At 41.2% G+C, this 27643-nt stretch overlaps 1 protein-coding gene across 1 annotated transcript in view; it reads left to right on the top strand.

The window, feature by feature from the left end:
• The window catches only part of tmem132e (transmembrane protein 132E), a 583657-nt gene that overhangs the window by 445423 nt on the left and 110591 nt on the right, over positions 1 to 27643 (top strand). Inside the window, exon 2 of the mRNA XM_061247765.1 lies at positions 3058 to 3982. Coding sequence (XP_061103749.1) covers positions 3058 to 3982 — 925 coding nt within the window. The remainder of the gene's footprint in view (positions 1 to 3057; positions 3983 to 27643) is intronic.

Genomic DNA, 27643 nt, shown 5'->3' with positions numbered 1-27643 from the left:
AGTAGGCTATATTCTTGTTGCGGTTAAGATATATTTTTAAAGAGAATTATAGACCACCTGCCATATTTGAAAATGCATGGGATCTATTCCTACATAACTTTCACCACATGCAGTACCATGTAATTCCAATGGAGGGAAGAAAGGTGAAACTGATGTAGGATTAGATGCCATGCATTTTTAAATAGGGCGGGTGGTCTTTATTTCTTTTTTATGTATGAAAAATTCTAAAATTCTTAAATATGAAAGATAGATGTAATTGTGAGCAACAGTACATACCAAGATATTTCAATATCAAAACAATGCACCCCCCTCCCAATGAGCTTGCAAGATTTCCATTTTAATAAAAAAATTAAATGCATAATTCATTATGATTATCTGCTCTAAAGTTTAAAGTTCACAGTCTAAATCATTTATGATAATGAAAAACTGGTTTAACCAGGTGTTTTTAATTTTGTGGCTCATCGGTGAACTATTTCCAGCTTACTAGCTTTTAACACACACCTTCCAGCAAATCAGACCACAGTATAATGTTAGTTATAGTTTTATCTGTGCAGGTATTCAAGGGTTATTGTGACATCTTTCAGCTGCCCATGGGTCCAAGGCAAGTGTACTTGTTACCATTGCTATAATTCCACATTATTTGAATAATTTCCCAGTTCTATGCATTAGATGAATTCAATAGATTCATGTATTAACACAGTGATTACTGCTACCTTTTAAGTTTTCAGAGACTTGGGAAATGTTCCCTTGACTGCTCTGTAACCTTAACCAATATTTTTCCAAAACCAATATCCAGCCTTAAGGAACCTAGGAACCTAAATGCCTTCAGTGACTCTTTAAATGACGTGGGTTTTGTGTTAAAACATTGTTACAAGACCATTGTAAATCCCTTCCTATCATTGAAAAAGGCTCACTGGCATGTTGCCTCACCCTCTGCCTGTGTTTATAGTCCTTAAATTCGGGTTTCAGAATATACAGTTGACACATTGACACTTAGCTGTACAATAATTCAAGCTCATTGGCTGAAAATTGGTTTTAATTAACACATCCAAATGGTTTTTCAACGTCAGCGTATTCACAGAGAAGGGGAAGGGATAAACAAGAAGGTTTTTGTTGTTGCAATTCCTCTCTTGACAGTTAGGAGTCCGAAATTACCTATTGTACCTTTAAGAGAGGTCTAGATCAGCGTTTCCCAACACCACACCAGAAAAATCCTTTTTTGAAAATGTAAAACTTCAAATGAATAAAAAAAAAAAAAACGTAACCAACAAATCTCAGTGTTTACCATTAATTGACTCAATTTCAGCAGCCAGGCACTGTTTCATCACTGTCCCAATACTTTTCCCTTTAACTCGGTGTGTGAGTGTTGATTTTGAGTAGTAGTACACGTTTATAAAAAGGCCCGCCTCTCCAGCAGTTGTGGAAACTCGAGATGTCCCCCACCCCTCCTCCACTGTTATTCCCATCCATGTCTCAAGGGCCTGGGAGGAAGAAAGAGGAGAAGGGAACTAATTCATCAATGGTGTTTGCCTAATTTCCCCTCTTTCTCTCCCTCCCACTTACTTAGGAGATAATAAGGGTCTTAGGACCCTCCAGCCATGCAACCCCCACCCTCGTGCACACAGACATACCCACCCCCATCCCGCCACCCCCAAGCCCATGTGCACACAAGCAGGCAGGCACACACACACACACTCACAAGCACACACACACATCTCTCACAATCACAGAGCCTGCCTCAGCATGTCCAATGGGAGGAAGATGAATCACATGTAGGAGTGTCTTTTTTTTGTGGTGTTAATGTCCTGGGAGGCCCGTGCCTTAAAGTGGTGAATGGGAGCCAGAGTGGGGAATACAAGCAGGAGCAAGGTGTGGCTAGACGGGGCGGGCTCTAAGCATTGTCTAGAGTGCCTCGCCATCCTCTCTCCTTCCAAAGTGATTTCCAACTGGGACTGCAGTGCAAGGCTGGGGATTGGAAACAGAAGCACATGCTGGACTTGGCTCTAAGAATGTGTATATGGATAACTGTGCTTGTTGGGGCTCCTGCTGTGATGCTTTATGGTTGTTAAGTGGCTTGCTAACTCGGAGCTGGCCTTTGGAAGAGATTCTGCTGGAAATGAACTCAGCCACAGAGGAAAATGCCTGTGGGTCTTTAAACATGACGAAAGGCTTCACGCGTGGCGGCAAAGGACGTAATCTAGCCCTTGCTTGATCTTCATGGATGTACATAGTTTCTCAGAGGAATACCAAACAGTGCTGATTTAATGCAAAAGAGTGGGGAATATGGGACATTTTTGCACTCGTGTCCATGACTGGAGAGAAGGGACTTTGTACTACTATGTACTACACTTTGTTATTTTCACAAGTATGTTGTATTTCATTTCATTTTTAAAGTACATTTGTAGTTTTGTACAGATATTATATATATAATATATATATATATATATATATATATATATATATATATGTTTGTGCGTGTGTGTGTGTGTGTGTGTGTGTGTGTGTGTGTGTATTGATGTGTGGTTATTGCTTTGATTTATTTACCATGACTTCATAATTGGAAACTAAGGTTATTTTATTTTATATGATCCATTGATTACTACCTTTGTCATTTCCTAGTTTTGCTTCTGCCTTTGATTCCTTCTTTTTTCAATCAACTAAAATGACTTTTATGCCAGTTTGATACCTTTTTGGCTGTCAGTATTGGCCAGATGGCACATTACATGACTGAACATTCTGAAGAGCAATTCAATAATTAAGAATCTGGTTTTAACAGGGTTGTTTAGAAAACATGCTGGGTAATGATCAATGCTTCGTGGAGTATTCTTTGTGTGCCCTGGGTGTAATCTGAGAAACATAGTACCAAGTTATTTTATCCTGTGCTTTGAAGTGTGAGACACAACCCCAACTGCTGTCACCTGCACAGGGGTACTGTGCATCTTTGCATTGTTGTGATTTTGTGCATGTCAGAATGTAAATCTATTTTTAGGATTCTTAGGATTTTGGAGCCATGAGTAGCTGAGTGAGGTTATAACCTTTCTTTGTGTTTGTCTTCAGTTGCAGGTAAATTGTTTCCCACAAACTCAGATGCCCTCCTTGATGCTTCTGCAGCCACCACCACACCCATCCCTCCTGAAGTTTACCTCCCAGCCAATTTCAAGCTCTCCAATGCCCAGCTGGCCTTCTTCCTGCGGGAGGCCAGGTCACCACTGCAGGGTGGTCAGGGTGGGCACCCGCTACAATGCTCTGAGAGTTTTGTGGTGTTCCAAACCAGGGAGCTGCCCTCAGTCAACATCACCTTTGGCCCTTTCACACAGGACCAGATGCTCTCTAAAGATCTGCTCCAACCATCCAGTCCACTGGAGATCCCCAGCCGGCTGACGGTCAACTGGAAGGTAAGAGCCTTCATAGTGCAGTCCAGGGTCCTCTCCAGCAACCCTGTGGTCCAAGTGCTGTTCTATATTGCCGGCCGGGACTGGGATGACTTCAAGGTGCTGGACAAGCTCCCCTGTGTCAGGCTCCATGCATTCAGAGATGTCCGTGAGATCAAAACTTCCTGCAGGCTGCGGGGGAATCTGGCCCAGTGCTTGGCCCAGCTGGAGCTCCCCAGGACCTGGTTCAACACCAACGTGGCGCCCCTGGGTCGAAGGAAAGCAGTGGAGGGGCTAGAGCTGAGTGGGGAGACCCTCCAGGTGGAGCTCTATTACACCGTCCACGACCCGGATGGCAGTGGAGAGTGTGGAGATCTGTCCACCCGCAGGGGAGTGGGTGGGTCCAGGGGTGAGATGCACATGCAGCACCCTCTGCTCCGCATCGGAAGTATCAGCCTGTACCAGCTAAGCCTGGAGCAGATGATTGTAGACAAGCAGCTGGACAAGAACATATTCCTCAGGTTGCCTGAGAAACCTCTGAAGCCTGGCGAGACTCTGAACATCTACCTGTTCCTGGTGCCCAACTCCACCATTGAGCAGTTCACCTTGAAGTAAGTCTCCTTGCCTGCTTGCGATTTGAGCAAGACCATTTCAACATAGATGACATTCTAATAAATACAAAGATGAAAATATGACTTATAATTTCATATTCACCCCATATTCATGCCGCTTATGAAGTATGGGAATAGTACATCACCACAGGAAATATGAAATGCTGTTGGGCATAGTGAGTCCAGGCCTTTTTTATTCTAGATGATTTTTGTGGTGTGGAATAATCAGCTCTCAGGCTGTACCGGGTAACAGTTCTCCAGTCACACAGGAACCAGCTGTGTGTAGTCCAAAACCGCATGCAGAGTTTGGTTTTATGTGCTTAGTTTCATTGACGAAAGCAAGCTGTATTTCTGCCATACAGATACTACACTCAGTGTAACCTATTTAAAATTGAGTGCTGGTCATTATTGTAATTATAATAATAATACTATTATAGGCCTATATATACTACTATACTACTGCAATAATAATATTAACAACAACAACCTTACCCATTAGTGGGGGAACTGCCAAACTGGCTCACATCAGTGGATTCCAGCTCCATCCAACACCATGGAAGTTAACCACTTGGCTTTGCACTGTGCGTAACATAAGCTGCACTTTGTTTAGCAGCTGTTGTTTATATTTTATATTTTTATATTTTAAGGCCCAACTTTATCTTCAATTTTGCCTGCATTGGATATCCAACAATTTCATTCAGTATAAATATACAACAAATACAACACTAGGTGGCTCTGTGTGTGGCTATAAAGCTAGCTACCTGCACCCTCAATTTTGTTGATCAGGGTCAGCTAATGCAGTTTGTGTGGTGAAAAGTATTTGGACAGTGACACATTTTTTGTTGTTTTTGCTCTGTACTCCGGCAAACTAACTGTTAAAATAAAACAGTGCAGAATTAGATGTCTTTTACATCCATATTGGTTGAACCAAGTATAAATTACAGCCCTTTTTATACATAGTAACCCCCAATTTTAGGGGACCAAAAGTAATTGGACAAATTAACAAAAACTGAAATAAAGTCATATTCAATATTTCATTGCAACTCCTTTGCAATCAATGACTGCCTGCGTCCCATAGATATCACCAGATGCTGGGTGTCTTCCCTGGTGATGCTCTGCCAAGCCTGTACTGCAGCCCTCTTCAACTTCATCAGTCCAATCAGTTTTGATGCATCTTGATTTTGTGTTGCCAACTTTCCAGTAGCCTACAATATGGAATCATCTCGTCACTGGAAAGTAAAAGATGACACTGTAGCCTATTAAATCATGAGAAGCTTGCATTATCATGAAAGAGCTGAAAAGTCTTCCGGAAGTAAATTTCTCTTTCGCAGAATGTGGACAACCCTGGAGGAAAATAGACGGGCTTGTTGCTGGGACAAGTGTCTTAAGCACAAACCTGCAAAAACCTAGGTTTAAGGTTAAGTTAGGAGGGTAACATGTACGTAGCCTATATAAACCAACTGGTGAAATCTCACTCGGACAGCAGAAATTAGCTTAGCTGTTGTAAGCAAGCTTCTTGTAAATGAACAAGCCTTCTTTGGAAGAAGAACATTTAGAAGGGAACGTGTTTTTTGTTTTTTTTACAGAAAGATAAGACCTTTTAATGTCATCTTTAGGAACGCCTCCGATTTAATCATGAGGGAAATATTTACCTCCAGCAATTTATATAATAGTTCATTTGTCCTCTGGTTTCATACATAAATGCAATATTTCCATAGCGTTCCCAAATGTCCTGTGAGGTTGACCACTTGCCCATTACGGTGTACAAATAATTGGTCACAAATTTCCGATTATATTCATAAGGATACTTTCATTTACTTGCTTTTTCGATAATTCCAACACACTGAAACATGGGAAAAAATTATATAATTTAATATTTCATTGTGCTGGCATTATTTGTAAGCAAATAAATAAATAAAAAAAGTGTTATTATGAATTTTATTTATCTGCCAATACCTGTCGGTTCCGTAAAATTTTGGCCACTTGTTTGACTTGTGAATAAAAGATACACACAAGACTATTAACAGAGGCACAGTCGTTAGATAATGTCCAAACCACACTTGCATTCAAAACACAAAATAAAAAGATGAGTGAAAATATTTGCATTTTCAGGCCACGGTGGTGCAACAGGCAACAGTTGCACACCGGGGACTGGGGTTCGATTCCCAGTCCTGCCAAAAGCCAAGTTTGGCTGGCTCATGTGGAGCAGCATAATTGGCTCGCTGCTCCAGAGGAAGGGACTTGGCAGGGTTAGTAGATTGCCCCACTATAAAGCATCTCGGGCGCCTTGGAATCACAGTCGCGAGCATGAGACGAGACGGCCTGAAGAGGGCGTGTAGCTCTCCTTCTGGCCGCTGAGGGACGAGGTGTGAGTGGTGTATGTAATGCTAGCTCTAATTGAATCAGATGGGGTATAATTGGCTACCAAATTGGGAGAAAAAGGGGAAAAAAATCTGAAAATAAATTTCTTTAAAAAATATATATATATGAGCATTTTCGGGAGTTTTTTTTGTGCTCTTCTAGAAACTTTTTAAAGCATCCTACTTTTAAACGTCCTACTTTTAAACAGTGCCTTTTCCAAAAATGAAAATGAAAATGAACGGTGAAAAATGAACTTGTCTGTTAGCCAGTGACTCTAAAATGTAAGGCATGGTGCAATGGCAAGCCACGCGACTCACGGAACATACGAGTAGACATTGCCAGAGCCATATGGAGCCGAAATGGTGGAACGGCAGTGATACCACTCCAGCAAAGAACGTAATGGATCTGCTGCATCCTGACATCCAGGAATGTGAATAGCAGGCAGTGTCTTCTGTGTCATTTAGCTTGGGCGTAATTCAAAGGCATAGTCTACTTTGCTACAACCAAACGAGACCTGGTCCGTATCATTGTTCTTGTCGTTTGTAACGTTACATCCCTGTACAGCTTTGCAAGCGAATATCAACCCCTGCCTAAAAAAACACCTTGAGCTAGGTTTTGAAAAAGCTGGTTGACCAGTTAGACCAGCTCCATAGGCTAATCCCAGAATCCCAATGTGTCCGATCTGAACACCGTGTAACTTACTGTCACAGTTTTAGGTTTTTGGCAATTGTCAGTTGCATTTGACATATGCTGAATTTCATATGCCAGAGTGCTCGCATTGAAAAACAATTATTTCCCACTGTAACATCTTCAACAAATGTATTGGTAATAAATATGCCATTTGGAAATGGTTGGTTTATGTGGGCTACTGAAATAAGTGTAGCTGCCCTGCTTGTTGCTGGTTTTATGTAGGCTACAACCAAATACATAAACCCACTTCCCTGCTTTAAATTGCCAAATTTGTTTGTCGGATATGACCCACAAAAGTAAACTGACATTTTGCAATCTGGGTAGGATGATATGCGTGATAATAATGACACAAAGATTTGGCTAATCTTTTTGCATGGCCTAATTGGGGGAATTCAAGTTCCCTGCCATCTCTGCTTTCTGGATCTGGACAGTGCCAGATTTTGTGGATTCAGACTTCTGCTGAAACATGCATCATTGTACACTGCGCTGGGGCAGTGGAGGAGGGCAGAGTTTTCACTGTTTTATTCCTACACTTCAAAAAATGGGACAGTGGAGGGAGGGAGTCTACAAAGATCAGTTTCCGGAGCACAGAGTGGAAGAGGATGGTAGTGGATTTAAGGAGTATGCACTTTACGGCTAATGGGATGCACCCGTTGTCATGACTGGCTATTTCTGACCTCTTTCAAGATGGCAGTTAGCTCAGCTAACATTAGCTATTGATAGCTAGCTAGCTTGTTACTTAAAAGTAACTAATGATACAACAGTACAAAGCTATAAATAAGCTAGTCAACTTAAATAAATATATGTGTGTTACCCCAATTCATGTGTTACCTACCTAGCTAGTTATCTATCTATACTTCAGGCTTAAGTTTCCCTGCTGCTCAAGGATGTGATTTCCCAAAATAACTAAGTAACATTATGCCTTTACATCCTCATACTTTACACCACAAGCGATAGTCTGTACATTACCCCCTGGAGCAATGCAGGGTTAAGGGCCTTGCTCAAGGGCCCAACGGCTGTGTGGATCTTATTTTGGCTATACCGGGGATGGAACCGCCGACCTAGCGGGTCCCAGATATGTACCTTAACCACTACACTACAGTCAGCCTAAAAATGTCTGATTGTGGTAAATAACTATATGTTGGGTAGCCTATAAAGTGTCGGTAGCCTGGCAGGTTGGTAAAAAACTGCAGCCACTGGTGAAACTTAGTTCTGTGGAATGATTTGCCAGACAAGGTTTTGCTTTCCTAAATGTCTTAACTATCATGCTTACATTTACATCCTCCTTACCCTCTGTATTCAGCCAATTTCCCACAACCTGTGTGGCATCAATTTGAAATTGAATTGAACAGCTGGCAGAATTTCTCACGCACATACATAAGCATGTCAGTAGACAAGCTACTTTGCCAATCTGTTTTCATGCTCTTCATGGAACTAAAAATGGCTTGAAATGTGTATACACATTCGAAAAGGTTATAAAAAGGCCTGGGTGATGACCATGCATAACCATGTGCAATGGCTGCTTTAGCACTGTTGGAGGACTTTGCCAATGGCAGGCTTCAGCTGGAGCGGATTTTCTGGCCCATGATGATTCAATTTTGATTCCTAAGAGCAATTCTCTTGCAAAGGTCTGCTGGAATTGGACCCAACTTTTGAGCGACCAACCTTCAGAAACAGGCAAATACCAGTTCCTTTACAGATTTTGACGACTCAAGGATTTCTGGCAAACGGCACGTTCCAGAGGGAATTGGTGGACAGATCGGGGATTTCACAACCCTCATTGAGCCTTGTAATGGCTCATAATTAGAATAACCCAGGAGTTTCCACTGCAGGTGAACAGGCCAACATCGAAGCACAATTTGCAGTGACATCTGCTTTCCGGTAATCGGTGCAGTCGACTGCACTCATTTTGCAATAAGGACACCACACAAGGACGAATTTGCTTTTGTGAATCGAAAGCATTTTCATTCCATCAATGTCCAAATTATCTTTCGTATGTATCTTTATAAATTTATGTTCTTACCTTTGCGCTCTGACATTGCCATTTTTGTAAGACATAGCCTTCATAGGGATTATCAAGGACATTTATATGCTTATTAATATTAATTAAGGCCGTTCCTTTAACCATTTATTGGTAATTGTGGGAGTGAAATAGGTGGTGTGTTGTGCTTGTGCACGTATGGACAATACCTAGTTGATTTATGAAAGGAAATTGCACACTGGCAATAAGAATATGAATCAGAATTGTCAGGCTTCAGAACAGTGAATCCAATAGCGAACAATAGGAGTTGAGTTCAAAGTCTTTATTAACTCCGAAGCAGAGAAAACAGGCGAGGGTCGAGGTGGTGTAATAGAGTAATAGAGAATAGACAGTTTGTAAGTGATAATCCACACAGGGGTCCGGTAGCCAGGCAAACTGATACAACAAAGAAAATCCAAAGAGTATTCAATGTCACAGGCAGAGGGTCGAAAACAACAAGGCAGTCCAAACTGGCAGATAAAAAGGAACGAAATCCAAAAGGACAAACCATAAACCAGAGTCCAAACAGAGTAGGTTGATAACGTACAGAAGGGAAATCCAGGAAGAAAAAGTCAAAAACAAAATGGGTCGATACAAAGGTAATCGGACAGGAAAAACCGCTGGAAGGTATGGCAAAAGCACAGGACAATATGGCAACAGAAACAGAAAGAGAGGGGTTTAAATACACAGCTAACGAGGGGGAAATAATATTGAGGTGTGCACACTAATCAGGAAGTGAAAACAGGTGAAACAAATCAATGGGAATGACTGGGAAGATATACAGACTATGGAAAGCACAGAGGAAAATAAAAGGCGAAAATGCTGGGGACTTCCAGAAAACAGAAAACACAGATCACGACAAGAATATTTTTCGTTGTACATACATTTTCTCATTTGTACGTACGCAACAAACATTTTGTGCGGATCCTCTGCAGAGTTGTATAAATGAGGCCTGACTTCACCTTTAAAAAAAATAAAAATACAAGTTGCGATTTAGCAAGTAACTTTGTCCACAGGTAGCCTATGTTGTTCCGTGCTGTTCAGTTCAATTCAATTAAATTTTATTTGTATAAAAAGAAACAGGAAGACACCTTGACCAGAACTGAGCTAAGAAGGGGTGCCCAAGGAGTGCCTATCAGTTCCTTCAATAACTGTGTGCAAGTATACCTAGAAGAATTGATGCTGTTTTAGAGGCAAAGGGTGGTCACACCAAATACTGATTTAATTTAGACTTTTCTTCGGTTCATTCACTTCTTCTGTTCATGCATTTTGTTAATTGATAAAAATAAACTATTAATATTTAAATTTTTGAAAGCATTCTTATTTTACAGCATTTTTTCACACCTCTCTAAAACTTTTGCACAGTACTGTACTGATGTGTTGTTATGGAAAAAGAATCACTTGCCATTCAGAAACCTGTTGAGGGTCTGTTGAGTCAGTAGACTTCCATGCTGGAAGCTCAAATCTGAAGTACCATCTTGAAACGTATTATTAACCCTTTAAGTATTGCCCCTTTTCTTGACACAAGCTTGTGACATACCCAAAATAAAATGGTAAATATTCTTGAACCTGTTTGACTACAGGCATAACCATACTTTCTTCTGAAAGGTAGCTTTTTGGGGTTTGTTTTCCAAGAGTCAGAATTAATATTACTAAAACAAGGTTACAGAAGCTCAAACACAGTGAAAGTGGAAGTTTATATTCTCACTGAAAAGATTTTGTTTTTGACAGGATACAGATTATTGTAGCTGTGCAGTTAGAAACACAATGAAGCCACAACACTGGACAAATTCCCTTTCAAATTTGATAATATCACCAAACATTCTGCATTGTCTTTTCTAAGCTATGTCTTGGCAGTTTTCCGAAAAGGACATTTGGAGACTGTAAAAGGACACATGAAAACTAAATTATATGATGGGTCTTATGAAATACTGCATTTTGCTTACTAAACTATACAACAGTTTTTACCTGAAAAAGATGTTTGCACTTCCCCCGACTGTCACTCTCCCCCTACCTCTGTCTTAACCTCCCTCTCCTCAGATGGCAACAAGTCGAGATCATAAAAAATAAGTATACAAATATATTAATTGAGGTCCATTGATTAAAGTTTGTCAAATACCCAACCCCCATCAACAATGGCATCTTAAAATAGCTTACACAGACGGTACTGTGAGTTAAGGCTTTCAAACGGTATATCCTGTTACCATAGTGATTGAAAATTGCACTGTGAAAAATTAGAATGCAAAAAAAAAAAAGCACACTTTACTCCCACCCCCATTTAATTTCCTTTTCACTTTGCTTTTTCCAATGGCCCACTATTTAAGTAGTTCACAGTTAAAGGCTGACAATGCTGAAAACGGGAAATATGGGAAATCCCTGCCAGGAATTCTGTTGTGTGCGTGTGTTGTGTGCATGTGCATTATTGTTCTGCAGTGGGTTGGTTGCATTTTCTCCTGGATTAGTTAAGTACTATTTGTTTGCTTGCTGATTCTAAGTTCAGTTTAGTTGTCATTATAGTGTTCTGTTGTGTACTTGTTTGTTTGTTAGCTATTACAAGTGGTGTTTATTTAGATTCAGTGAAACTGGGTTAGGTGTTTGTTTCTCTCAGGTAAGCTAGGCTATTAAGTTAGGCTATTGTTTTACTGGCTGGCAGGCCACAGCTTTTGTTGTAGGAGGAGCCAATACTTTGCACCCTGCTCAGGCTATTAGTACTGGCACACCTGAACTCACTTCAGTGTGCTTTATTGTTCTGCAGTGGGTTGGTTGCATTTTCTGTATTCGGCGTCAGTGTTATTTAAGCAGTTGTGTAGCGCACCAGCGGCAGCTGTGTGCGGCAGCCTCGGCTACTTGCCTCGGCGTACGAAGTCGCAGGTGTACAAAGTCGAGGGTGTCTATCTACGGGTGTCTGAGAGCCTGATGTTTGATTTTGTTTTTGCTGCCTGCCCTCATTCCACTGTGTAGTATTCCCCTTGTCCTCCCTAGTTCCCTCCATGTGTTTCCTTCCCATCCCTGTCCTCTCTCCTCTCCCCAGGTCCCAGTCAGGTAGAAGGTTCACCTCCCGCCAACATGGGCAGAATATCTCTAACCTCATCTTCCCTCCCAGATCCCCTGGTATTGATCTCTGTGTGGCTGGTGGCCTCTGGAACTGCCAGTCCGCCGTCCAGAAAGCAGACTTCATATCTGCCTATGCCTCCCACCTCAACCTTGACTTTCTTGCTTTAACTGAAACGTGGCTCTCACCAGAGAACACGGCCACCCCGGCTGCCCTTTCCTCTGCCTTCTCTTTTTCCCACACACCCAGATCCTCTGGCAGAGGAGGTGGCACAGGTCTCCTAATCTCATCCTCATGGAGATCTAGTGTCTTCTCCTCATCCCTCTCCTTCTCCTCTTTTGAATTTCATGCGGTTTCTGTTACTCTGCCGTGCAAACTGTTTGTTATTGTTGTTTATCGCCCCCCGGGTCCTCTGGGAAACTTTTTGGATGAGATGGACATCCTCCTCAGCTCCTCACCTGTCAATGACACCCCCCTGATCCTCCTGGGTGACAACTCAGAGTCCACCCAGTCTACCTTTCTCTCCCTCCTCTCTTCTTTTGACCTTACCCTCACTCTTTCCCCTCCCACCCACAAAGCAGGCAACCTTCTTGACCTCATCTTCACAAGGAGCTGCACAACAACCAACCTCTCTGTAACACCACTCCATATATCTGACCACTCCTTCATCTCTTTCTCTCTTCCACTCTCCTCTAACACCCATCCATCTCTCCCACCATCCACTGTCACCTGTCGACGGAACCTACGCCACCTGTCTTCCTCCACCCTCTCATCTACAATCCTCTCCTCCCTACCATCTGCGGAGTCTTTCTCTCGACTGTCTCCCGATGATGCGGCTACAACTCTCATGTCCTCCCTCTCATCTTCCTTTGACTCTCTGTGTCCCCTCACCACCAAACTAGCTCGGGCCTCCCCCCTCAGTCCTTGGCTTTCTGATGCTCTACGAGCTGTCCGAACCGAACTGCGGGCGGCGGAGAGAAAATGGAAAAGGTCCTGTCTCCCCAGTGATATAGCTTCCTTCCATGCCCTCTTATCATCTTTCCATTCCTCTGTCTCTCTAGCTAAATGTTCCTTCTTTCACTCGAAAATTAACGCGGCCGCCTCTAATCCCCGCAAACTGTTTTCAACTTTCTCCTCTCTTCTGGCCCCCCCAACCCCCCCACCCCCCTCATCACTCACACCTGATGACTTTTTCTCCTTCTTTGAAAAGAAGGTCGATGCTATTCGCAATTCCTTCTCCCAACCCTCCACCCCTGCTGACCCTCCTACCCTCCCCAACTCCCTAACCTCCTTTTCTCCCCTCTCTGACGCCGACACACTGAAACTCCTTACTTCCCACCGCCCAACCACCTGTCCTCTTGACCCCATCCCCTCTCCCCTCCTACAATCTATATCTGAGGACATTCTCCCTTTTCTCTCCTCTCTGAGGACATTCTCCCTTTTCTTCCCTCCCTCTCTTCCGGCACCATGCCCTCTTCCCTGAAGAGGGCCAGAGTCACTCCCCTCCTCAAAAAACCTACTCTTGACCCCTCTGCCCTGAACAACTACCGGCCTGTCTCTCTTCTTCCCTTTCTCGCTAAAACCCTGGAATGGGCGGTCTGCTCCCAACTGTCCACTTATCTTCTCCACAACAATCTCCATGACCCCAACCAGTCTGGCTTCAAGAGTGGCCACTCCACTGAAACCGCCCTGCTCGCGGTCACTGAGGCACTCCACTCTGCTAAAGCAAAATCCCTCTCCTCTGTCCTCATGTTCCTCGACCTGTCAGCCGCCTTCGATACAGTCAACCATGAGATTCTGCTCTCATCGCTGTCTGGGATGGGTGTCACAGGTTCTGCACTCGCTTGGTTTTCCTCCTACCATCTCTTCCCACGGCTTTTCTTATCACTCCTACGCTGATGACACCCAACTCTTCATTTCCTTCCCCCCCGACACCCAAATCACCACACGGATCTCTGCCTGCTTGGCTGATATCTCTGCGTGGATGACTTCCCATCACCTGAAGCTCAACCTTGCCAAAACTGAGCTTCTCTACATCCCTGCTAAGTCCTCTCCGTCAATCGACCTCTCATTGACTGTTGAGGACTTTGTAGTTTCCTCCTCCCGTATGGCAAAGAATCTTGGGGTGACTCTTGATAACTGCCTCACCCTGGCTCCACAAGTATCCTCCACTGCCAGAACCTGCAGGTTCTTTCTGTATAATATACGCCGTATCCGTCATCTCCTCACTGAGAAAGCCACCCAGCTCCTAGTCCAGGCGCTCGTCATTTCCCGCCTGGATTACTGCAACTCCCTCCTAGCCGGTCTCCCAGCGTGTGCCATCAAGCCCCTCCAGCTGGTCCAGAATGCTGCAGCCCGCCTGATCACCAATCAGCCCAGGTCGGCTCATGTCACCCCGCTTCTCATTGGCCTCCACTGGCTTCCCATTGCCGCACGCATCCGTTTCAAGGCCCTAGTGTTGGCATTTCAGGCTGCTAAGGGGACTGCCCCACCTTACATACAATCCCTGATCACTCCCTACTCCCCAGCTAGACCACTCCGGTCTGCCAGCTCTGGTCGCCTTACGGTTCCCTCTCTACGTGCACCTGGCGGTCGAGCTGCACGTTCACGCCTGTTTTCCGTTCTGGTTCCTCAGTGGTGGAATGACCTGCCTACCACTGTCAGAACAGCAGAATCCCTCCCCCTATTTCGACGCAGACTCAAAACCCACCTTTTCAAACTCTACCTTAGTCCTCCCTCCTGATTTCCCCTGCCCCTCCTTTCTGATATCCCTATCCTTGTCTAACCCCCCCCAAAAAAAAAAAAAAAAAAAAAAAAAAAAAACACTTCTGATGACAACTATGTTTAGAACAGCATTTCCTGTGTATTTTGCTAGTTTCTGGATGTGATGCTCTGACTTATGGTAGAACCTATGCACTTGTAAGTCGCTTTGGATTAAAAGCGTCTGCCAAATGACTAAAATGTAAAATGTAAATGTAATGTTGTTGTTGTCAGAGTAAAAGTAAGTCTTCTGGTAACTCACTCTCTTTCTCTGCTGGAATTTAACAACAATGCTAATGAAAAAAAGAAAAAAACCTGAGTGGAATTTAAAGCAAGAGAATGAAGAGGACAAAGGCTACCTTTCTGTCCATGAATTTTGAAGTTATGAATACCAAAGTCTTCATTCTTTTTGCCATTTGGTATACTCAGTCCCTTCTACTTCCTTCAAATATGGCCAGTATAATGCCTGAGGGAGATTCCCTAAACCGCATCGCTGTGCTTTGTAAGCACAAGGGCCTATTTCCAGTGTCTGGCTAGTCCTTTCTAAAGCTCCTTTGCTTTTGTGTTGTGATGCCAATTCCTGGCTCAAGTTCTCTGAAAGGTTTGCTCCCTGGGTCCACCAACATCAAACCACAGTGAAAACCTTTCACACATCCAAAACAAGGTGGAGTAATTGTTGTAGCATTCTAATTGTGAGTGAATATGGAAATCCTACCATAGAAAAGGCAAATGCGGCAAGCATTTATGAAATGTCCTTTCTAAAGGATCCTTTCCTACTTTCTCTCTCAAATTTCCACAACTCTTTATGAAATTTTTTTTAAAGTTGAGCTTTGTGACATGACATATGAGCAGTTATTAAGAGTAAGCCATGTTTAAAGTGTTCCATGACAGGACACAGCACTTAATTTGTGCAGAAAGTTCTGAATTATAGTTTTTCGAAAGTACATATAAACAAACTTGTTGAACTTAAATTAAATATACAAAGACTTCTTTACATATTCTTGACTGAAACCCCAGTAAATCTCTTAAGTGAATGTGTGGTTGAGAATAAACAAGTTACAGTAAACTTATGTCTTGCCCTTCCTCCCTGTTGCATTTTTTCATCTTGATTAAATTGTGTTCCTTTGGGGATATCTTTTTTTTCATTATGGTATGACAGTCAGTTGAAAATCTACCTGAGAGAAGCATATTTTAGAATTCAAATCCTTTTCCCTGTAAAAGCTGAAAAAGTACTACAGATTAAAGTCTGAACAAAGTGATAGAGCTGTGCTTGGATAGAGCTTCCAGGAAATTATCGTGTTCCTGTGCCTTTTTCAAATGTATAAACATCAGTCTCTCCCATGCAAGTCGAGACACATGCATGCATGTAATATTGACCTTTGATAAAATATGTAAGAAACTGGCAGAATGTTTAAAAAAGATGGATGTGTGTGTTATTTTAATTAATCCATTAATCTTATCAAGTTTATGCAGCTTCCATGTAAATGGTTCATTTGAAATCATCGGAACAAATTATTCTGAATGAAGAAATATTCTGAATATAAACACAACTAATGGTTAACCGGCTGTTTGCAGTGATTGGCTTGCATATCAAAACATGAAAATGTAGTTCACTTTGCCCAGGAATACTGTTAGCTTGGGTGGAAATCTCTGTTTGCGGACAAATTTCCCACAGTAGAATAAATAGTTAGATTAAAATGGTCATTTTTGAGCACTGTTCATGTCCACAAGTAACTTTTATAACATTATATTTGGAAACAGATGTTGATGTTGAGTTTTTCCAATGCAAATTCAAAGGTCAGCTTACAGTCAAGGACAGCCTAAAATCAGCTGATTACCTTAACAAGGCCATTTCAAAAATGTCAAACATAAGTCTCTCATTGTTGCCAGTCTACTGTCGTGCGCAATATCTTGGAGGGGGAAAATCAACTGCAGCCTTCCACTGTCAAAATGGAAATCCCAGCTAAAAATGACCTGTTCTGTTCTAGAGATTACTGAAACAAAATTAGATCAGTTGGCAGTGACCAAGATATCCAAAAAGAATGTTCTTTGTGAAGCTGTTGATGCTGTTGAGGCCCTCAAAGGCCCAACTCAGTAATTTTGGTAGCTAATTTCATGTTAATGGCTTATAGCTTTTTGCTCATTATGTTATCATCCATCCATCCATCCATTATCTGAACCCGCTTATCCTGAACAGGGTTGCAGGGGGGCTGGAGCCTATTCCAGCATACATTGGGCGAAAGGCAGGAATACACCCTGGACGGGTCGCCAGTCCATCACAGGGCACACACACCATTCACTCACACTCATACCTATGGGCAATTTAGACTCTCCAATCAGCCTAACATGGATGTCTTTATCATTTTGACAGAAATATTCCCCCAATTCAAATAACGGCAAATATCCTCATGAAAATCATTTAAAATAAGTATTTAAAATAACGGTTGGACCAACTCTACTTCCTTGTTAATCTTCCGTCTTTTGTTTGCAGACGTTTTGCCAAATAAACCATGCCTAACTACCTCAGATGTGCTTGACACTGTCACAGTAGCCTTATACAAACTGCAACAGTAACAATGGCTCAGCATCATAGAGTTCAGTGGGTTAAGCAAAGTTGTTGCTTACCAAGACACCAGTGCAAGATGCTAAATACAATGACCTACCAAGGTACTTAGTTGCTATCTATGTCATTTTCACTGAAAACTGGAAATTCTTTCAAAATGACTGAGCCTTTAAGATTGAATGCAATGATTGAATATTGTGACAACTAGCTACAGCATTCCATGTATTAGGGGACTGAAAGCATCAATTGACAAGCAAGCGGCTTACCAGGAATGAAGAAAACCCACAGTTGAAATATAATAGAGAGAATGGACTGGACCCATCTGTTGTATAAATGGATTTTGATAAACATGTCAGGCTGATAGCAAATAACAATACTGAATCCTTCTGACATAATTTACACAGCAACTGTATACTCAGGTTGCGCTGCTTCACTCACAGTTGGCAAGAAAAAAAATCTATGATGATTCAGAAAATATCGAACTTCCAAAGATTTAAACCAGTCCCATCGTGGGACTTTTGCTGGTTATAGAATGTGCAACACATTTTCAGTGCCATTGACTAATCAAATGTCTACATTATTATCGTTCAACTGATCTACCATTAAACACTATATTTTAAGGGTTAGTGCTATTGGCTTGTACTGGGAACACCGTGCTAATCTAATACCGGGATCAATAACATTTTGTAAGTTTTATCACCACAGCTATGAAGAAAAAAAGTGGCCAAACTATGTTTTATGTAAGAAAAACACTGCAGCTCCATTTTGCCATACCTACTATTGGCGCTTTTTGTCAATAGACTGAATTGTTCGATGGACTGAATTGTTCATGACATCAAATCAACCTTTTTAGCCAGCTAACTAACAGTGCCACTGACAGGACAAGCAGGGTTACTTTTATTGCTTTTTCTATATTGGTTTGCTTCTTATTTTTATCATTACGCTAATGCTCAAGGTAAATTAATTCGTCATCAACATGGCAAAACCCAAAAGAGCTATAAGTTAATTTGAACTGCTCCTGGACTATGTCATCGTCTCTCACAGGTTTGCGTATAATAAAGTGAAGGGGAAAAAAGCTGTTTGCAAAGCATTGTGTTTGATATCCACCTTTCTAGTTTTGCTTCCCAAGTCTGCTCATGTTACAGTAACATGGACACAACAATGAGTTCCTAGTGCACAAAACAAAAGAAACTCCTGAAAAAAAAAAAAAAAAAAGTAGAAAAGAGATTCATTAGGAACTAAAAACTCCAAATAAACCAAAATACATTACATTACATTACATGGCATTTAGCAGACGCTCTTATCCAGAGCAACGTACAACAAAGTGAAAATCAAACACAAGAACAAGTGCAAAGAGGACCTGAGAGGACAGTACAGTTCCGAGTCCTAGTGTAAACATACAGAAAATCAGAACCCTTGAAGAGTACAATCAACTTTCAAACTAGCATACGACAGTTGCCAGCTAGAATACAACAATACAACAGCCAATAAAAAACAACAATACCTATACAAGTAACAATATCTACACAATCTATACATAAGTGCCATTACAGTCTAAGTAAATACATAGTTCAAGATGTTGAGCAGGACACAGGTCAGAGCAGGGCCACAGAAGACTAAAACATCACATCAAAAACAAATGGTTATTCTAGCTCCCATAAAAGCAAAATGGTGAGTCTTCCCTACTCTGATTTAACCAAAAAGAAAACAAAGTGAACAACCTGCCCAAACTCCATTAAAAAAGACAAGAAGGCCACAAAAGAAAATTGGCACAAGCCACCCAAAATTCTACTCCAAAAGATCTCCAAGGTGCTGCAGGCAGAGCCAATTAAACAATTAGGAGCTTGTCAGGGCGGAGATCCAAATTGCAGGGAGAGAGAAAGCAAAAAGCACCAGGATGTAGCTCTAGTGACCACAGTTGTTCACTATATTTTAGAGTGAACCGTAAAAATGTTAAATTGTGGGATATTCCTAGTACCCTAAAATGTCAGTCACATTAGATTTTTTAAATAGGGAGCCATTTCGGACACAGCCTAAGTTGTCACACGCAGTTCAATGAATACAAGATGGCAGCTGCACCAACATTGGAATTGAGGAAAAGTAGAAATGCAATGCAATCTGTGCCCATGGGGACAGTTCCTCTCCTCAGCAAGGAACACAACCTCAAACCATAAAAAAACATTTAGAGTATTTACACAAAACAACCAAATTGCAAAAGACACAACAGAGCTCCAAATGAGCATCAACGTTACTAACGCTGCTGATGCTGCAGTTGCTACACTGAAGCAACAAAAGGTCTATTTTGGTTTGCTTGTGCCTGGTTGTGTGGCTTCACAAGAGTTGAACAAGAGTTGTGATTAGAACACAAGATTCAAATGTCTATTTATGAATGATGCAACAATTAAACCTTGTTCTTTCTAAGACTTAAGTTATTTTCCACAAAACACTGCACCAAATAATTCTTTACAACACTGGTATTTATGTCCTCACTGTGAGCATTTATGATCGAGATAAGCGCATATCTGGAAGCTTCAAATACTTGTCTATTATTCAGCTATAAATCCATTATAAAGTATAGCCGAGTCTGCTTGCTTTTCCTGTCAGTCCTCCACGTCGTTCTTTGTTGGTGGAACAGCCTAGTCTACGCAAATGAATGTAAATTATGTAATTGTCACAGCCCTTTTTGACTTGCTGAATTAACACTATAGAAAGGCCATATTCAATTTGGTTCTTCACAAAAGTGTTGGGTTTGCAATTTCACATATGCAGCCGACCATCAACAACATGCAGAAAAAACGCTGTTTTATCTCAACTCAAGAGGAAGGCTAATATATTTGCTTCGATAAAGCTAGACAAGTTGACTAGTAGTATGGCTTGAAAATAGCTAGCTATGAGCTTTGCATTACATTACATGTAACTGCTGACACTTTTATCAAAAGGGACTTACAGTTGATTAGACTAAGGAGGCAATATCCTCTGGAGCAATGTGGGGTTAAGGGCCTTGCTCAAGGGCCAAACAATAATCGCTAATAAAATTGCTACTAATGTGCAAACGTAAACTTACATCTGCATCAGTCCAAATGTTCTTATCTTCTTTGAAACTCATCCACAATATCCAGTTTTAATTATATTTCTGTTCTGATGAATGTTAATAACTGAGCTGGGAGACGTTGACTGTGCGAGAAGTGTTAAAGCAGAAATAGTAGAGTTTTGGATCATTTTTTTTTTCAATGTGCCTATAATATGCCACAATTCATTCATCCATCCATCTATCCATCCATCCATCCATCCATCCATCCATCCATTATCTTAACCCGCTTATCCTGAAGAGGGTCGCAGGGGGGCTGGAGCCTATCCCAGCATACATTGGGCGAAAGGCAGGAATACACCCTGGACAGGTCACCAGTCCATCACAGGGCACACACACCATTCACTCATACACTCATACACTCATACACTCATACACATGGGCAATTTAGACTCTCCAGTCAGCCTAACCTGCATGTCTTTGGACTGTGGAAGGAAGGAAGGTTACCCAGAGGAAACCCACGCAGACACGGGGAGAACATGCAAACTCCGCACAGAGGCCCTGGCTGACGGGGATTCGAACCCAGGACCTCCTTGCTGTGAGGTGGCAGTGCTACCCACTGCACCATCCGTGCCGCCACAATTCATTCACTGTTAGTAAAACAAAACAGCAATACTATTAAAAAAAAAAGATGTTTATGCCAACATTTCCTCCACATAGAGACAGCAGCCGCGTGGCGGCACTGCTAGAATGTTCAAGGCTCTGAGACAAATGTGTCAAAGTGGTTCAGAAGCCTATAACATGCATCGTTTGCTATGTTATTAATGCGTGTAGTTGCACTCTTTTACTTTCACTTTTAGGTTTATGTATAATAGGCAACTTCGTCAGTGTTATTTGTTTCAGGGTAATGGGAGTCTCTTGCGGTATCGCTTGCTACTCCAGCTTTTCAATACCGAATTCAGGATACACGAAAACGAGGTGCTAGCATGAACATCGGTAGTAACGTTCCAAGAATCAGCTGTGTGTCCCACAATGAGTTGTACCGTATTTATATTGTAACGCACCACTTCTTTTATAACAATAGAGAGATGCAAACAACAGTACAATCAGGCAATCAGTTAAGTGAATATACAAAAAATGCTTTATTATAAGAGATGCCACTTGATACTCACACACACACACAATACGCAGGCCAAGGCGGCTTATTAAATTACTCCTACCCTTTTGCCTCAACTATGGGCCTCGTTGAACAGCTAGGGGTGGGGCTGGCCATTAACCCTGGCCAAAGGGCTAAGCTGTACCCTGACTAATAAAATGATAAAATAAAGATCTTGCTAAGTGCAGTCGTCAAGCTAAAACATTATAATACCAAATTAGAACAGAAGAGAGCAATTGGAGCAGCTCAAGGCAGGTAACGTGGAACACTTATCTGGCACCCCGCAGAATTCAGAATCACGTCTTATAATCTTCGCAGGCACTTTTCGGAGCCCTTAGCCGTCTGCAGTCCCAGTGTACACACCGTCCACCTCACAAAGGAGCCCCGCTTTTACTAAACCAGTCCTGCTGTATTGCAGGGCAATTGGTCCAGTCAGGTGCGCTGAATTAGGCGACATAGGCATAGCAGGTAAGCTACGTGGGCGTGGCAGAAACTCCATTCCTCACAGTATCCTGAAACCTGTGCAATGCTCCATTTATTAGAAAATAGTTTTACAGAATATGATTTAATGATATTTATTATAGGTCACTCAGGGTGCAGAAATACGGTATAATGCTGAACAAACATCTAGGTTAGAAAAATTGCTGCATTTCTAGTATAATATGCTGTTTACCGTGTCGGGTCACATATGTGATGCAACGCAATAAACAGCCTGACATCGCTCAAATCTGATGTGAAACTAGAAGATCAGAGCTATAAAATTAGGCATCACATGTCACGATTGGCCAATCCAATTTGGAGATATGGCTTATTAAAATATATGTGTCTGACAGAAGTGGTTTTCTGAGACCAGCATTCAAAGTTTTTTGAGCGGTTGTCTTTTGATTTGGTATTAGTCGCAATAATTAATCCCACCAATCTTCAACATCTTCGTCATTAGGCCCATTGCAGTGAATATTGAGTGATTGACTTTATGTGTGAAATTACTTTCAACTGCACTAATCACGCAATTAGTTTAGATGTGCCTGCCATTTTGTTGCTGAATAGCATAGCCCACCCATTCGCATCTGTAAATGACACAACTTGTCATTCCTTTAGTGAGTCAATCTATTATTTTAAAAATACATGCATTTGGGAAAAGCCATAGAGGGTATTGCATTCAGTAATTGCTGCAGTAATTTAAAAATATAAACGAGGCCTCCTGTAGTGTTAATGTAGCAAGTAACAGTGCTGGAACAATCATGACATTTAGAAAAATCGAACTTTTATCCATAGCACTGTACATAGGTGTATGATATGAATAGGCTACAGTATTAAATACAGCCGTGTTTAAACATGAGTGCATGAGGTAGAAACTTCCCCAGAGACCGGCACTGATGCCATAATGGAGTCTATTGCATTCTAGCTTACAGCTGCTGTCATTGGTGGTACCAGCACAATGTTACGGTTAGGCTACTTTCTATCACTGGTGAACATAAAACGAACACACTAGGTTTAACCCGCCTGGGATGTCTCTGCACTTTTGACTGGTTAGCAATCCCAGCAACCTAGCACGCTATATCAAAACTGTGCAATGTCTTAGTCACTAAAAAACTATTTATGTCATACATTTTAATTTATTGGCATATACACAGAATGCAGTAGCCGGAAACCCTGTCTGATAAAACTTGCACTTCAACGGTGCCAAAACAGAGACTGGGCCGCTTACAAAACAGGTGAGCTGATGAGATCATTTACTTATTTTCTGAAAGCTAAAATATCATGCAGTTGAATGCACACCACTTTCTATGCAGTACTGTATCCACTTTTAGAAAGACAGTGACGGGTGGCAGATACACAGTGAAAGGGTAACAAGATAGGCTACTACCGTTCCAGTGGTCAGACATATTCCGTTTCTGCATTCTTTGGTTAGCAGAATGCTACTACGACTTAGCTGGCAATGGCTTTGAACAGTGAGCTAGTAGTAGCTAATATTATGTTTTTAACATAACATTACCTAAACTTAAAACGGAAGGAGTTGGTTTCTGAAGTGAGCGTTGTCCAATGCATTGCATCGCAGTATTAACTTGTAAAATTGTTACTGTGACTGTGTGATGGGGAAGCTCTTGCTAATGAGAGACGACGAACCAGGCAGGCTAATACTAGGGTTGCCACACGTTCTGGTTTTCCCGGGATTGTTCTCTTTTCTGAGCGACTGCCCTGGAAAATGACTATTCTTCTAAATGTCTTTTTTGTACTTCTTCTACTGCTATTCTGTTTTTTCCTCTTTATGTTCAGACATCCAATCCCGTGTCTGTAAACAGATAAAAATTAGTAAAGCACAGCAACGATTGGACATATGCCTATACTTCTTTTTAATTGGTAGCAGAAAGTTTACCTTATCACCTAGCAACTGCTGCACGGGCTGTCAGTCTGGTGCGTGCATTCACTTCAAGGACCCCACCGTGGGAAAGTTCAGCTAGAGGTAATCGCCTTGATTTATTTTGTCAGTTTTATAAAATGGGGGAGAGACAGACAAGGAGGAGAGAACAAAATGCCATCAGTTTTTAACTCATGTTAAGATCAACCAGATAAAGATTTAATATAGATTTGCCTACTCAACAGAGTGCAAAACTGTAGTAGCTACTTGTGCTTTTGGTGCGGTTTGGAAAATTCTGACATGGTTCTGAACACTTCACATGTAGGCTAGCCAAGTTTTTGTGTGTCTGGGAAACCAAGACGGAATTTCACCTGACTTTTCATCACAAATTTTTTTTAGTGGCTAACGTTAGCTATGTTAAGTTACGTGGTTTACTTTTGCATTTCTTCTAAGTCGACGATTGTATGTTGTCGTTGTCAAAGCACTTTGTAACTGGACGCCCAAACGAGGAGTTCAACAACACAATGTAAGGCTTGAAAAAATGGTATCTGATCTCCAACAACAACCTATTATTTCTTGCAGTAAATTAGCTGGCTTAATGGTAACATAAAGCCACTATGTGAGCCATCTTGAAGGAATATTTTGACTGTGGTTCCTAGAGTGGGCGGAGCTTAGGAACGGCAATTTCCATATACGTTATTTTCATCACGACTTCATTTGTAAAGCTCCAACTGATGCACCAGCAAAGAATAATGTGGAGGGCCAAAAGGAAATATTTACTTTTATATTTTCAAATGTTTTTCATATTTTCTCATTGTGATGTGGAATGGATTTATAGCCAAATGATTGATGAGTATTTGAAGATTCCAAATCTGCACCAAAATCGAATGTGACTCAGTTTTTTTTGTTGTATTCTGTAAAAGTGGATACACTCTTGATGCAACACATATTGGTCTTGATTATTCTGCAAATTGTTTGATGGTTTGATTGATACATACTACATTTAAGAACACAGAGCGTAGAGAATATAAAACACACTCATGCTGCCGATTGTGGAATTTACCCTAAAATGGTGCAGTGATGGAAACGCTGACTTTCCTTGATTAATAATACAATACTCAGTATCATCTCACATAGGGCTGGTTGAATTTGAAAATATACAACAGAAACTGTAGAGACAGAAGTGAATCTAGCCACAGTATACAGGAACTGTAGATGGCTGAATGGTGCCATATGACTAACCATTGCCCTGTGTGATTTCATGGAGCGGAATGCTTATCAGTTACATTAATTGACTTTCAATAACACTTTTTAATTCCATCAATGACATTATTATACTTGTCATTGAATGTAGGCTACATTGTGACAGTAACAATTCGTTAACATGTTTCACTACGATTGCTGTGTTCCTTGTGAACATGGGAAGCAGCTGGCAAGAAACTGTTGCGAGCACCATAAACTTCACAGCTAGGGGAGAACTGGCACAATTTAAAAAAAAAAAGGTGAGGTGATCGCAAACTGTATCAGTACAATTTAAACAAATGTAAACGCTTGACTCAAGTAAGTGTATTGTGCATGGATGTTTAAACCAGCAACCAATTAGGAATGTTGTTTATTTTTAGTTTACTGTAGGATTGGATTTTTTAAATCCATGATTAAAATGATTTTAAAACCAACCACAAGCTAGCACATCTTGACTATTGACTATGATACATTTCAGTAGCATGTTTAGTGAATATCCCCATAAGACACAGTTGTAGCAAGTGCCTCCTAGGGATAGAAATTTATGCATGAAAGCATTAAGCAATGAAAGCAAAAATATATGACTTGGAGCCAGAGGATAAATGATCAAAATGGGGCATGTGTTTTGGTTTAATGAGCACAATCACCAGAGGAAAAAAAACACTACCAGTTCATTCATATACTTCATATACATATATTTTTTGGAATAACTTGCTCAGAGCTCAAACTTGCAGGCTAGAACAGCACAGTGCATAAATGAACACAATTTCATCCGTGCTTGTACTTTGTGGTGAGAAAATGCATTTGTTACAATTGTGCTGGTTCTCTCATACTTTGTAACATACACAGTTCTTTCAACCTATGAAATTTATGCAGGAGTTATGCTGTTGTTTGCAAGTATTGTTCATTGTTTATTCTGTTAAAAAATGGAGTAAGTAAAGCTTATTGTCCTGGTGGAGAGACAAAGAGCTATATGACTGCCAGAACCGACTATGTAAAGACAACATTACAAAATTTGGGGTGACGTCGGCATGCTGCCACTGGTTTAGCTGTAGGCTACTTAGTGATTAAAACTTATTTTCAACTGAAACTTATTCAGGAGAAACAACCCTTGAAGTATCTACTGCTTATCTGTAGTAGCAGCGTGGTGTTTCAGGTTGGTTTGATACCGTGGACTGTTGATGACTTCAATCCCTTCAGCTGACAAATGTGTTCCATACTGTATCATTTACATCTTAATCTGAATCTAGTCCCATCCCCAATACCCTTTGAGATCTTTTCAAATGCAAAGAGGTTTTATTTCCGCTTGTAAAACAAGCTCAATAGTCTGGTTGATGGACTATTGAGACACCATGGCATGTAAAAGATATGCAACCATATACAAAACATGACTATTTTATTTTACATTATGTTATTTTGTCCCAAACATTTAAATTAGGTGTATCGTATTGTAATTAACCTGGTGAAACTAAAAAAGACTAAACTGTCAGAGGGAGATGCTGTACTTTTGGACTTTTCCTGTCATTTGCTGCATGGAGTGCCCACACCAATACAAAATAAATCATAAAAAGTCTTCACCCTTCCCCATCATGGCTTCCGGGCAACACAAAATAGAGAAAAAATTCCGCCAGGTTTATCAAACTCGCATAGATACAGCTTTTTTTTCGTATCCGTGTGTATGTTGATAAACACCAATTATCGTATATGAAAGGCACGTTCCCAAAATCTGTGTGCATAAATTGAGGCACCTAAAACACCATAATTTAGGCTATTTAAATAGATAGTAAAAATATTCAGCGTTAATTAGTTTCCCCAGCTCTTGGCGCCGGCGCATGGGCTGTTCGACCCCAGTGGTGTACCGATCGCAGGTCGGGCCACCACAGTCTTCCTGGATTACTTTAATAGAGTCCACACTGTTACCTAACCTCGTTAGTTATGTATCATAGGCAAATTTAACTAAATTACCTCCAATGTCTAGGTAATTTATGTAAAAGCAGTGTCCCCAGCACCGATCCCTGTGGGACTCCACTTCCCTCAATACCCTGTTTGGATAAGGCCCCTCCTACTACTACTCTTTGTGTTCTATCCTGTAGCCAATTCTGAACCCACTTCAAAATGGCTCCTATAATTCCTACCATCCTCATTTTGATGATGAGTTTGTCATGTGGTACCTTATCAAATGCTTTTTGGAAATCTAGATATACAATATCCTGCTGTCATCTAAACACTTGGTAGCTTCCTCAAAGAACGCCAAAAGGTTTCTCAAGCATGACCTACCCTTTCGAAAACCATGCTGGCTATCCCTGAGAATGTTATTATTTTCAATAAATAATTCCAGTTTGTCCCTAATGCTAGATTCCAGTACTTTACATATGACAGGCCTGTAGTTTCCGGTACAGTCCCCTTTCTTATATATTGGTATTATATTAC

Source organism: Conger conger, chromosome 7, assembly GCF_963514075.1.
Source record: "Conger conger chromosome 7, fConCon1.1, whole genome shotgun sequence".
NCBI lineage: Eukaryota > Metazoa > Chordata > Actinopteri > Anguilliformes > Congridae > Conger > Conger conger.
This window is presented reverse-complemented; position numbering and strand designations above follow the sequence as displayed.